Source organism: Episyrphus balteatus, chromosome 1 (genome assembly GCF_945859705.1).
Source record: "Episyrphus balteatus chromosome 1, idEpiBalt1.1, whole genome shotgun sequence".
NCBI classification, from domain to species: Eukaryota; Metazoa; Arthropoda; class Insecta; order Diptera; family Syrphidae; genus Episyrphus; species Episyrphus balteatus.
Window position 1 is genome coordinate 164,270,503 of NC_079134.1, and position 14,191 is coordinate 164,284,693.

At 30.6% G+C, this 14,191-nt stretch overlaps 2 protein-coding genes across 2 annotated transcripts; both read left to right on the forward strand.

Moving 5' to 3' along the window:
• The first annotated feature begins 428 nt into the window (after positions 1–428).
• On the forward strand, positions 429–857 carry LOC129911860 (uncharacterized). The gene has a single exon (XM_055989845.1). The coding sequence runs from the start codon at positions 429–431 to the stop codon at positions 855–857; it is 429 nt and encodes a 142-aa protein (XP_055845820.1).
• Positions 858–5,192: 4,335 nt separating this feature from the next.
• Positions 5,193–5,573, forward strand: LOC129911870 (uncharacterized). The gene has a single exon (XM_055989855.1). It carries the CDS (start codon positions 5,193–5,195, stop codon positions 5,571–5,573), a length of 381 nt encoding a protein of 126 aa, XP_055845830.1.
• Positions 5,574–14,191: the final 8,618 nt, after the last annotated feature.

Sequence of the window (14,191 nt, forward strand, 5' to 3'; positions counted from 1 at the left end):
AGTGTTATCTGCCACATTGTTCTCAAATTATTATCTTACAAAAACAGATTAAGCAATTTTTTCCGAACTTTCACCTATGGTATCATTTGAATTGCTGCGTTTTAACCAAATGTCATAAAACACACAAAACACGTGTGTTTGTTTAATTTTAAAAATTGAGATGAATGTTTGTTCTTTCTAAATTTGCAAAGATTAATTAAAAAAATATTAAACAATAAATTATATTAAATTTTGTATACATATTTTTTTAATATAAAAGGAATGCATTTTTTCAAACATTTTATCAGTTTAATATCAAAATTCTAAGAGATTATACCTTATATTTCAAAATAAAAAGCAAGATGAGTAATTTGTTTTTCTGCATTGTATTCGCTTTCTTCCTTGCATTTTACCAAGCGAATGCAGAAGGTTCGATTTCACAAACAGGTATGGCAGTAGGTGGACTTGTAGGTGGACTATCAAGTGGAGCCGCAGGACTTGTGAATGGAGTAGGAAATGCAGCTGGTGGAGCGGCAGGCGGATTGGCAAGTGGAGCCGCAGGACTTGTGAATGGAGCATCAAATGCAGCTGGTGGAGTTGTAGGTGGACTAGGAGGTGCAGCTGGTGGATTGGCAAGTGGACTAGGAAATTCAGTCATCATCAGTGGACTGGGCGGTCTACTAGCAGGAGTAGGAGGTGCAGCCGGTGGATTCGGAGGTGCACTCGGTGGAGTGGGAAGTGGAGTTGGAAGTGCAATTGGTGGATTTGGAGCTGCAGCAGGTGGTGCTATAAGTCAAGGAGGAAATGCAGCCGCTAGTTTTTCAGGAACTGTTGGAAGAGGAGTTGGAAATGCAATCAGTGATCTTACCAAAGTGTAGTCGATAATATTGTAATTCAAGTACCTACTTATTCGGTGGATGATAATACTGCTTAGTAACGAATATCTTGTTGCACTTGCAACAACGTTTAACATTTTTCATTTTTTCATTTATTAATGTAATAAAAAATAAAAAATAAATTTTTAACTATCTACCATTTTCAATATTTTTTTTTAATGTGAAGGTCAACTTAATGTTGTTGTTTTTAGGCCAACCTTTTTTTAGTTTGATCCAAAAATCGTCGAGCGCTTTGTTCAAAACTTTATGAAAGTACCTACAAGCAACAAAAATGCGCTCTACGCTTTTTGATCATACCATTTTCTATAAGTCAAGTTTTTTAAACTATTTTTTTTATTTTTTACTTTTTAGTCTTATCATGATTGAAAGTAGGTTTAATTCGACTTGGGTTGTATTAGCCTCAAAAGCCCCCCTCTTTCGCTCGTACCTGCTAGGTTAAAATTGATTTTGGGTATTTTGACGCCCCCAATTCCCCTCCTCAGGGTCCGGACCACAAAAATATTCCATTTTAGTTAGTTAGTTACAAGTGAAGCTAATAAAAAGCGTAGAGAAAAAAATTTCGGTTCAATTAAAATTAAAAACCTTAAAAAAATAACATTGTAAATAAATTTTTCAAAAATTCCTTAAGTCGACATTAGCTACTCTGTCTTAATGTCACAGAATTTATTATTGTAATTATAGAATTTGCCCTTTGAAGGTGTTAAAAAAATAAGGGTTGAAAAGAATCCATTTCTTATTACCAAATATATTTTTTATCATCAAATAACAGATTTAAAAAAGTTCTTAACAATATTTGCAGTGTTATCCTAAATTATAAAAATTGTACGAACTTTCACCTGTATCATTTGGATTATTGCGTTAATCCAAGTGTCATCTCATAAAACAATATTTAGAACAAAAGACGTGTGTTTGCTTTATTTAAAAAATTAAGATGAATGTTTGTTTTCCCTTAATTTGCAAGATTAATTAAAAAAAAAATACATATAACAATAAGGGCCAATTTTTCAATAGTCAGTTAAACAGTCAGTTAGCACTTATTCCTCAAATAGAGAAAAAATCAATTTTTCAACAGCCGGATATAGCTTATTCCTTTAATAAAACATTTATTAGAGGAATAAATCTATCTGCTTCTTTCAGAGACGAATAAAAATTATTCTAAGGAATAATCTCAACAAAAATAGTGTGTCAATTGTCAAAGCTGTTTTAAAGAAAATATTGATGAAATGGATATTTTTGAGATTATAAATTATTAAGTTGCTTTTTTTTCACAAATTTAAAGACCACTCAATTAAAGACCACGTTTAAAAAATATGAGGGAACACAAGAAAACAAAATTAATTATGAACAAAAATGACGTTTAATTTTGAATATTTTTGAATTTGACATTTTTTTTTTGTTATTCTGTAGAATAGAGTTTTTTTCATTGAAAAATTCAATTTTGTTATCTGATTGTTTATGAGCCTAATAACTTTATTCGTCGAACATCAAAAAAAGCAAAAAAAACATGAATTTTTATCTTCTCACGTCATCAATTCCATTTTTCCCTAAACCTATAAACAATTTTATACCATCTGAAAGCTTATTGTCTTAGCTCAAAATATATATATCGATCAGGTCTATGAGACATCTACAAAAAGAGCTAAAATTTTTTGAACTCGATCAAATTTCATTAAAAAAAGCTAAAAAAAACATTTGTTTTTATGTTCTGACGCTATGGAATCAATTTTTTCGTTTTACAACATATACAAAATTGTATACCATGTGAAAGCTTATTATTTCACCTTTCATATGACGTATCAATCTCATTTCAAAGATGCCTACAAGAGAAGTAAGATTTTTTTAAAGTCAACCATGTCGAATTTCCAGACTGAGATTACGGTACTTCAACACACTGGTGTTTTGAGGTTTTCCGCAAGTTTCTTGATTTAACATTGTGTAGCTTGTAGTTAGTCTACCGTTATGTTTGATATACCAAATGAAAGGTAATTGTATCAGGATGCTCATAAATTTTTAATAAATTTCTATCTGCTCTTGGTCAAAAGTTATAACCTGTTGAATCCTACAATTTTATTTTACCGTTATCTCAAAATTGTGTTTACGAAAATGATTTAGTCGTGGTCATGGTCTATCATTACTCCATATACTTTATTCCTTTATCTATTAAAGAAAAAAAGATAAAAATAAAGTTTGATTTTTTGAACGCTCCAAAAAAATACTAAAAATCAAAAACTACCCAAAAATATCCCTAAAAAACAAGGTGTTTTTCAAAAATTTATATTTCGAAACGCAGAGTGTTGGAAAAAAATCCGTATCAGACGCCTGCTTTTTTTCCCTCATCTTTCACCTGGCACCTTTAGAATTGTCAACAAAAATTTTCCCTACCCAAAATCATCATTTTGTCATAGCCCCAACACGTGTACAACGTTCAAACAAAACGTTATAGCTTAGTTTCAAAATGTTTAAGAATTTTTTCTTAAATGCAGTTATTCTTAAATAAGTCTCATCTATCTATAGCAAAAAAATCAACTCTCTACAATTTCGAGTTTAGATTTTAGCCCAAATTTCATCTTTCCGTTTTACCCCTGTTTACCCTATTAAATGACGGAATTTTTAAAAATCCTTCATTTGGATTAAGCTTTAGGTTATTATCTTTCAATAAAGCTATAGAAGATTTTTTTATCTCTATTAGTTTATTTTTAATTTTTAATTGAAATTTATCACGTCAAAAACATCGAAAAAAAGGTCACCCTCAGACCTTACATGTGACTTGACTACAAAAATCTTAAGTTTTCTCAATTTTTTTCTTTTACTACGGAACCTTGAATATTCCTCCTAACAAATGCAATCAAAAATTTTTACTCATCTGCATGAGTTTTGAAGAATATATGACTTTTTTAACCCAGAATCCCGAAAACCCAAAACCCCGAAAACTCAGAATCCCGAAAAACCAAAATCCCGAACACCGAAAATCCAGAAAGGCCACAATCCCGAAAATAGAACAAAAAAAAAATAAAAAACTCTTCAAAATTGTGTTTCACTGAAATTTTAACTGAAACAAAAGTAAAACCAAACAAATTAAATATACAATAATTATTATAAGTTAAATATTAAAATTCTTAATTCTTTATATTTTAGTTCAATGATGTTTCCAACTTTACTCTTGGGTTTTCGGAATTTTGGATTTTCGGGATTTTGGGTTTTCGGAATTTCGGTTTTCGGGATTTTTTCCCCAATCTTTCTAACGTCACACCCCTTACATTTTATTTGAAGATATTCTCAGACAGCACAAAAGTTAGAATACTTTTAATATAACAGTGAAACAAATTAATATACTAAGGGCCAATTTATTCACACTCTATTACACTTAAAGTCTCCAGTTTTTAAATTTGTATGTGATTTGACAGATTTTTTATTTTCAATGGGGACTTTAAATATTCCATTATATGAATAATGAGTGAATAAATTGGGCCTAAGTGTTTATTTATTAAAATACTTAACTTAGTTAATAGTTAAACAAATAAGAGCGAAAAAAACAAAAACCTGTCAAAACCTCCATGGAATTACCCTTTTCTCAACGACCCAAAATTCAATATGTTTTTAAATGAAAAAAAAAAAAATGTCTACGAAAAAATTTTTACACCTTCATGATTTTGTCCCAATTTCAAACGCATCGATTTTTTCTAATAAGATGGTGATAGCTAAGATTTCATAATGAAGATTATAAAATGTTAAAATAGACCTGTTTTCTTTACTTATTTGTTTATTTAATTTAAACCATTTCACAATATAACTTTGCATAATATCTACGTCACTTCCAGCTTCAAGGCCAGTTCTATTTTTCTAACTCTTTCGGAAATTCCACTTAATATAATATAATCGATTTTTTTATCCACGCCCACAATTAATTAGTTTTTTATTTTTTTGGTGAAAGAGATAAAGTGTTTTTAAGATTTGTTCTAAGACAAGACAAACTTTTTAAACAAATTACGTCATAACATTTAAAGAATCAAAACAAAAACAATCAAAAAGGGTGATTTTTTATTTCCACTTTTTATTTTGTCTACTTAAAATTAATATAAATCCAGTTTTTGGTTGGTATTAAACCTCTTCAAAAAAAAAACCACAACATTTATTAAATAGTTTAGGTAAATGGAAAGAACCCAAAATATATTAATTTTTTGTTTGTTAATTCTTGTTCGTTGATATAGAACAAGAATAATTTTTCTATATAAACCAATAGATATTGGACAATGATATCATTTAGTTTTGAATTTCTTTACTAATAACAGTTCAATTGAAACAAAAATAAAGTTAAAAATGCGTGTTTTTGTACTACTTGCTGCGTTAGCAACTATTTTGGCCTATGTCCAAGGAGCAGCCGATTATGAATTTGATGGAAGCCAAAATGAAGGAAGCCACCAAAGAGTGAGAAGACAATTTGGTTTTGGTGGAAATAATGGTGGATTTGGTGGAGGAGGCCGAGGATTTGGAGGAGGATATGGAAATGGAGGTGGTTTCGGTGGACCTGGAGGCGGATTTGGTGGACCAGGTTATGGTGGCGGATTCGGAGGAAGAGGAGGCCAAGGATTCGGTGGCGGACGAGGAGGTGGTTTTGGAGGCGGTCGTGGAGGTGGATTTGGAGGTGGTTTCGGTGGACCTGGTGGAGGTTTCGGAAATCAAGGTGGATTTTATGGTTAAACATAGATTGAAGTGAAGTTATTTTTAAGAATACAAAAAAATTAGTAATAAAATGTGATTTTAAGTACGAGTATTACCCACCTCACCTGGATACTTGATAAGAAATTTTTGTAGTTTTATTGAATATTTTTGTCATTTTCTTCAAAATTTGGTTGTTTAAAGTTGAACGTCGAAATCAGTGTCAAATTAAACTGAGATTCGAAGAAAAAGGAATTTTTGATGTCGTGGCTCGTGGTGGTTCAAAAAACATGCAGAAGTGCTTTGACGGAATTCCAATTTAAATATTTCAAACAAGTTTCGAGTACTTTTAATTTTCAGTAGTTCCTTCTGGTAAATGTTAAGGAACAAGTTAAGTAGGTCGGAATTATTTATTGAAAAAAAAAAACGAAGTCTTATCATATTTCAAAGTTCCAAACAAGTTGAAGACTGTCATTGTGATCAAAATAAAGATCTTATAATTCCGTGAGGTTTATATAAAAAGGAGTCAAATTTCAGAAAATTAAGCAGTTTTATCTTGAAAGTTATTTTGTTAACTTCTTTGAAATAAAAAAATGCGCTACTTTCTAACTTTAACTGTTCTCGTACTCGTCTTGGTATTTCTACGAGTTGATGCTGAAGAATCGAATGCTCGAGTAACAAGGCAATTAAAACCTAGTATTGGAGCTGGTGGTCGTAGACCTGGAAATAGTGGATCAAGCAACAAAAGAGCAGGAAAAGGAATCGCTGCCGGTGGTATTGGTCCTCCGCTTGCTGGCCCACCTGCAATTGGTTTTGGTCGGTAATATCTGCAACTTAATTAAAAATAAAAAAAATAAAAGCTGAAAATTTAAATAAATTGAACTTTTTTTGATTTCATGAGTTTGCAGTACAGCCAATTAAGATAAAAATTAGGATATTTTCACAAAATTTAATGGAATTAAAATTAATTTATAACGTGTTATGTTACCTAGGTTTTGCACTCAGCAATTATCATCTGCTTGAAAAGATAGAGAGCGGGAGAAATTTTGTTAAGCTTTTCCATTAAACTTTTGTTCTAAAGATATTAAAAATTTGTAATTTGTTGATTCCTACCTTGTACAAATTTTAGCCTTTTACCTTTTTTGAAATAATTTAATTTTCTGTTCCAGAGTAACAAATAATTTTAAATATATCGTGTCTTACATCTGATTCCTTTAAAGTGACTAGTTAAAAAATATATTAGTCAACAAAAATTTAAGAACTCATTTTATTCATGTTTGATACTTTATCATCGAATTGGGCCTGAATTTTCAGCTCAGAAATTCAAATCAAAGGAGAACTACTAAATTTGAGTAAAAAAAGAGAGTTTTTGCAAAGTGGTCCGTTTATACAAAAGTGCTTGCAATTAAATGAAATAAATTGAAATTGAAATTAATCGAAAAAATTATTCAATTTGGGTTATTGGTGTGCTTTATAGAGTAGGCCAAAGATGATAATTTCGTATGAAGAGAAAAAAAAAGTTATTTTTTTAATTTTTAACTAGAAAAAGAGCTTCCAAGCGCTTTTCATTTTTTTTTTCTTAGTGTGCTTTTAAATTAATTAGATCGAATAATTAAAAAAAAAAAATTTATTTTAAATTTTTTTACATTGAATGCTTTTAAAACACCATACTTTTTGCACTTTTTTCGACTTTAAATTGTAAAGAAAAATGGTGCCAATAAGTTTAAGCCAAACTCAAAACATTTAAAATTCATATTATACAATTTAATTTAATAAAGTCAGCAATTTTTTGTCCCCCTATTTTGTTTTTATTTGTAAAAACAAAATCATGGAAAATGCAAGTTCTTTGCTTTGGGTGTGATGGATTTAAGTAACGTGGTTTTTGAAGTTATACAAAAATAATTTGAAATTTGAACAGACCTAACTTGCGAAATCATCTCATTTGGGCTGTTTAAAAACGGGCTATAAAGATGATAAATTAATGATTTGTGAGAAAATAACAATTTTTTCCCATCATCTGTTTTGGTCCAAAAAAAAAATTGGAATTTTCTCTAGAAAGACTTGAGCGAAAAATAAACAAGAATTGCAACAGCGATTAATGGTATGATAAACTTTTTCGCACAATTTTTGAAGGTATAGGTACTTCGGCGTAGGGGTATGAAAATTTCATTTTTGCAAAGAAATGTCAAAGAGATTTTCGTTTAGCACCATCTTTTTCTTGTGCTCAAACAGTTTTGCTAGGTATGGTATGAACCTACTAAATAAATTTTTGTGAGTGAGAAGTATAACTTCAATCGCGTGTAATTGTGTACATACACACTTTTGTGTATGTGTATCTAATACCTTTATATTTTTTTTTATATTAATATCACTGAAATGTAGGAAGATACATAGGTACTCTTTTTTTACCAAAATTAAAAAAAAAAATACTTTTTTCCCCACTGTTTCATTTGAATTGGTTCTTTTCCAGTTTTCCCCAATGTGTCACTTCACTCAGATTACTCAAGAAATTGATTTTTGACGATTGTATATTAAAATACTGATATGTTAAAAATTGTGGTGATATCTTTATTTGTTTAGAATATATGATTTTTGCAACCAAAAAGTCAAAACGAGCCACTGTGCACCGCTCTTCGGGCAAAAATGACCTGTGAGCATGCAATGTACGGCCTGATTTTTCACCAAACTGCTATATGGTTCAGTGCTCATTAAAATATTATTTTATAAATTTCAATTTCCATTTTTAATTCGGATATAACCTGATACTAATTCGTTTGGTATGAAATCGATTCTCCTAATAGCCATCTGCTCATTATTTGTTTATTATGTGTAAAAATATAATTAATACAAAAATCGTCATAAATATTTTAAACAAGTTTCAAGTACTTTACTTAACAATTTATATAAGATTCCTTATGGTAAATCTCTGAAGAAACAAGTTAAATAAGTTGTAATACTTTATTGACAAAAAAAAAAATCAAATCATAATTTAAAGTTCCAAACAAGTTGAATACTGCCATTCTGATAATTTTAAGAAACCTAAATATAGATCTTATAATTCCGTGATAGGGTTATATAAAAAGAGTACATTTTCAGACAATTTAGCAGTTTTATTTTAAAGGTCTTTTTGTAAACTTCTTTAAATACAAAAATGCGCTTCTTTCTAACTTTTACTTTGCTTGTACTTGTCTTGGTATTTCTCCAAGTTGATGCTCAAGGATCGAATGCTAAAGTATCAAGGGATCGCAGACCTGAAAGTAGTGGATCAAGCAGCAGAAAAGGAAAGGGTGATCCTGGCGGTGGTTTTGCAGCTGCTCCTGTTGATGGAGCTAGTTTTGGTTTTGGGCGGTAATTTCTTCAGCTTATTAAAATTTTTTAAAAATAAATGCTAAACTTTGAAAAAATAAACTCTTTAAGTTATTATTATTCTTGAAGTTATTTAATTTTTTGGTTTTTTTTAAGAATGTTTCGAAAACTAAAATGAAATTACGAAATAAGAATGTGGTGATTGAAGCTTGAAATTATTTACATAAACAAAACTATTTGTGAACTTGGTATAGAAAAAACTGAAAGAGAAAATTACTGAGGGGGGCTCATCTGAGTACTGAGTCTAGGTTATTTCAAATTTCTGCAAAAAAAATTTTTGAATTTCGCATTTTTTTTTATTTTGAAAGCTTACTTTTAAGCTTTTTTCTACAAAACCTTGAAATTTTTTTAAACGTTGAAGCTTCAAAATTAAGGTTTGCATCAAAAAATTTTATGTCAATTGGCAAAAGAAAACATTTTAAAAATATTTTCTTTAAAAATGTCTCCGTACCGGAATCAAACCGGAAATTGGGTTTTTGAAACTCTAAGTTGATATAAATAAATGCACGACTGGGTCCCACGAACTTGCTCTTATAGTTCAAGTTGCTTTAATTTTTAAGACTTTAACAGAAATTTGGGAAATGTAGGTACCCATATGCAATATGAAATGCATACATACATAAATAAAAACAAAAAAAAAATAACATAAAATTCGTTTTTTTTTTTAAATAAAACGAAATCTGAAATCAAATTGCCCTCCAAAACAAGTATGCAGTTTTATTTGATATATTAAGATGCAATTTTAGAAACAAAAATTTCAAAATCGTTAGAGCCATTTTTTCAAAAACTAATTTTCTATAAATAATTTTTTGGAAAAAAGTTTTAATATAAAATTGGTATGACATTGCAAAATTGTATATGCCACTAATCAACATATTAAACCAGAGTTTCAAAAAAAATCAATGTCCCGTTTTCGAAAATTTGATTTTTCAATAAAAAATTTTCTAAATTTTATTTCTGATTTATATTTACATATTTCAGTTTGATTAAATTAGCAGTTTGGCTGAAAATCAGATTTGAAAAAAAAAACGGTTTTATAGCAAGTACCGTTAGTAATGATTTTCAAAAAAAGACAAATTGCTATAATCTTAGTTTTTTAAGATATAAAAATCATATTAATCCAGTCAAATAAGGGTTTAACCTCGGAATGAATGTTAGTAGAAATTTTTTTTGCTCAATATCTTCCTTTTGCCATTCTATAACATATCTCAAAAGTCTAGAAAAATCTTATGTCCGCTTGTCGCGATTTCAAGGTCAAATCGCGAAATGGAGATTTTCAAAATTAGCAAAAATAGGCTATGGTAATGATACATGATTTCAAGGTATGATACATGATTTCAAGGTATTTTTTAATGCTGATTCCAAAAAATTTAAAATCAAGGCAATCTGACGTCTCTAAAAAAAGTTATACCTGTTTTTCATCTTTCAACCCATATTATTATAACAGTTGCTAACTTACTACCGAAAAACCCTTAGAAGTAATCGTAGCGGAATCATATTTTGCATGAGGGTTTTCATACCCATTATCATTAAGAATCAAAACAATGCAATGCAAAAAAACATTTATATCTATGACAAAATGGTATTTTTTGAGAAAAGAGGAAATTTTGGGATGTGCACTAAAAAACATCCTGGTACAATCTTGGAATTAGTGGTAATAGGCTAATTTTTTTGTTTCTATCTTTGTTTGGATATTCTATAACTTATGTCAAAAATCTAAAAAAATCTCATGTCCGCAAGTTCTAATTTCCCAGGTTAAACTAAGTTAGGTGCAGATTTTAAAAAAAATAATAAGAAAACTTTAGATTCTTATATGTATACCAACATAACCCATATCATTTCAAGGTATTTTTTAACGCTGATTCCAACAAAACCCACAATCAATCAATATTTTTTTTTCAATTTTTTTTTTTTTTTTTTTTTTAATTTTTTTTGTTTTATTGAACATACTATACAGGGTGTCCCAAAAGTAATGGATCAAACGAAATATGCTGATAGGCCAACTTTAGAGCTCTCAGAATTTGGTAACTTGTTTATCCCAAATCCTTTCGGTTTTCGATTTAATGCAGTTTTTGTGAAATTTCGAAAAATCCCGACTTTGCAACAGTATTTTGCTTCCTCCGCTCATAATTGATTTTTGTTTTTTACAATTCTTTCACTAAAACATTGCCTAATAATTAGAAATAATTAATTAATCAAAATATTTTTCATTTCATACGCCATTTTGCTGCAAATTAATTAACAGTTCCATGTTTTATAAAAACTCAATTTCTTTCTTTTATTTCAGAGCAACACCCTGAAAACAATTTGTATGGTATGGCACTGGTTTATTATTTTGAAAACTTGCCGTGTTATTGCAGTTTTCAAAAATGTATAAAAATTTCCAAAGCTGAAATTATAACGAAAGATATAACAATTTGAATGCAAAAAAACAGACGTTTTCAGAGCAAAATAACAAACAAAAATCGAGGCTTTTGTTCAAAAAGAAATAAACAAACAACAATTGAAAAAATTTGTTTATTTTTCCTTGTTATTTTTCTCTGAAAGACCCTGTTTTATTGCTTTTAAATTGTAAAATCTTCAGTTCTAACTTCAACTTTGGAAACTTTTATACATTTTTGAAAACTGCAATAACACGGCAAGTTTTCAAAATAATAAACCAGTGCCATACCATACAAATTTTTTTCAGGGTGTTGCTCTGAAATAAAAGAAAGAAATTGAGTTTTTATAAAACATGGAACTGTTAATTAATTTGCAGCAAAATGGCGTATGAAATGAAAAATATTTTGATTAATTAATTATTTCTTATTATTAGGCAATGTTTTAGTGAAAGAATTGTAAAAAACAAAAATCAATTATGAGCGGAGGAAGCAAAATACTGTTGCAAAGTCGGGATTTTTCGGAATTTCACAAAAACTGCATTAAATCGAAAACCGAAAGGATTTGGGATGAACAAGTTACCAAATTCTGAGAGCCCTAAAGTTGGCCTATCAGCATATTTCCTTTGATCCATTACTTTTGGGACACCCTGTATACAATTGACTTAAGCTTAACTTATTTCTAATAAGATACATTGATTGATATAAAATTTGTTGGCACATATGGGGCCTAACCTTATACAATGGATAAAAGATAAAATATATATAAATATAGTACATGAATAGGCTTAATTTTACAAGTCTGCTGACTAGGTTATCCTCGGGGTGTTCCGTCCCGGTTGTCCAGTTGTGGTATTGATAATGGTGGGTTGGGTGGTATGGCATTTAGCCGCGGTAGTAGGCCGATTGCGTATCGGCGTAAAAGTAAACTACTTCCTCGTTGTCGGTTGGGATTATGTGCTCATCCAGAATATCCAAAGCACTAAGGTATCTGGGTTCGGGATGTCGTTGTTGGGTTCTCATGCTTCTCATCAGCTGATTGGGGTGGTTGGCGATGCTTCCGACAAGTTTCTTTGCAGATTGCAGCAGATACTTTTCCAACGTCATGATGTTTGCTTCCTCGTAAAGTCGCTCGTTGCTGTAGTATTTTTGTCGCTGTCGATCGAAGTAAAGTCCGGTGCAGATCCTCAGAATTTTCCTCTCAAAAATTTGAAGTTCCTTCATGGCTGTCTTGGAAATGGTATACCATACCGGAAAGCTATAGGCGATGACAGGTCGTAGAAGCTGCTTGTAGATCAGGAGTTTCGTTGGTTGGCTTAATCCGTTTCTTCTCTTTATCAGGGGGTGAAGGCGATGGAAGGCGTAGTTGGCTTTTTTCAGGACAGACCTAGAGTGAAGGTTGAACCTCAGGAGCTCGTTAAAGTTGATCCCTAAATACTTCGCGTTGCGTTTGGCTGCCAATTTAGTACCATCAGGTAGTGTAAGTGTGATGCTCATACAGTTTGCAGCTGACCGAATGCTTCGTCCTCCTGTTCGTCTAAAGCACAGTAATTCCGATTTGGATGAGTTGATCCGGATACCCCATTTACTGTAGAACTCATACAGTTTTCGAATGTGAGCTTCAACTTTCCTGGCAGCTATCGTTGGCGAGACGGACTTGTGGTATGTGAGCGAATCGTCAGCGTAAAGCAGGTTCTCGCACTCACTTGCAAGCGGCTGGTTTGACGTCAGGATACTATAGAGGAAGGGACCAAGTTTTGATCCTTGGGCAACTCCAGCTCTAACGCACTTCATTGCTGATTTTCTATCCTCCACTTGTACGAAGAAGTTCCTAGAAGAAAGAAAAGAAAAATAATACAGTCAAATAAGGAGAAAAAAGGGGTAAATCTCGGAATGAATGTTAGTAGAAATTTTTTTTGCTCAATATCTTCCTTTTGCCATTCTATAACATATCTCAAAAGTCTAGAAAAATCTCATGTTCGCTTGTCGCGATTTCAAGGTCAAATCGCGAAATGGAGATTTTCAAAATTAGCAAAAATAGGCTATGGTATTATATACACATATGATACATGATTTCAAGGTATTTTTTAATGCTGATTCCAAAAAATCTAAAATCAAGACAATCTGACGTCTCTGGAAAGTTATACCTGTTTTTCATCTGTCAACTCATATTATTATAACAGTTGCAAACTTACTGCCGAAAAACCCTTAAAAGTTATGGTAGATGAACCAAATTTTGCATGAAGATTTTAGAATCCATCGTTATTAAAAATCAAAACAATCCATTACAAAAAATATATATACCTACGAAATAATGGTATTTTTTGATGGAGGGGCAAATTTTAGGATATGCACTAAAGAAGATTCTTGTTCATCTTAGGAATAAGTGCTAATAGGCTAATTTTTTCATTTTAATCTTTGTTTGGATATTCTTTAACTACCCTCAAAAATCTAAAAAAATCTCATGTCCGCAAGTCCTAATTTTCTTGGATTGAAAATAAGGTGCAGATTTTAAAAAATTGAAAAACTACACTTCAGATATTTGTGTCAGATCAACATGAATAAGGTGCATTACTTTTCAGGGATGGTCAGGTTGACTTGTTTGTGAGTTTTGTTGGAATAAGTGTTAAAAAATACCTTTAAATCATGTCGCTTATGTTGGTATACATATAAAAATTTAAACTTTTCTTATTAATTTTTTAAAATCTGCACCTTATTTTCAATCCAAGAAAATTAGGACTTGCGGACATGAGATTTTTTTAGATTTTTGAGGGTAGTTAAAGAATATCCAAACAAAGATTAAAATGAAAAAATTAGCCTATTAGCACTTATTCCTAAGATGAACAAGAATCTTCTTTAGTGCATATCCTAAAATTTGCCCCTCCATCAAAAAATACCATTATTTCGTAGGTATAT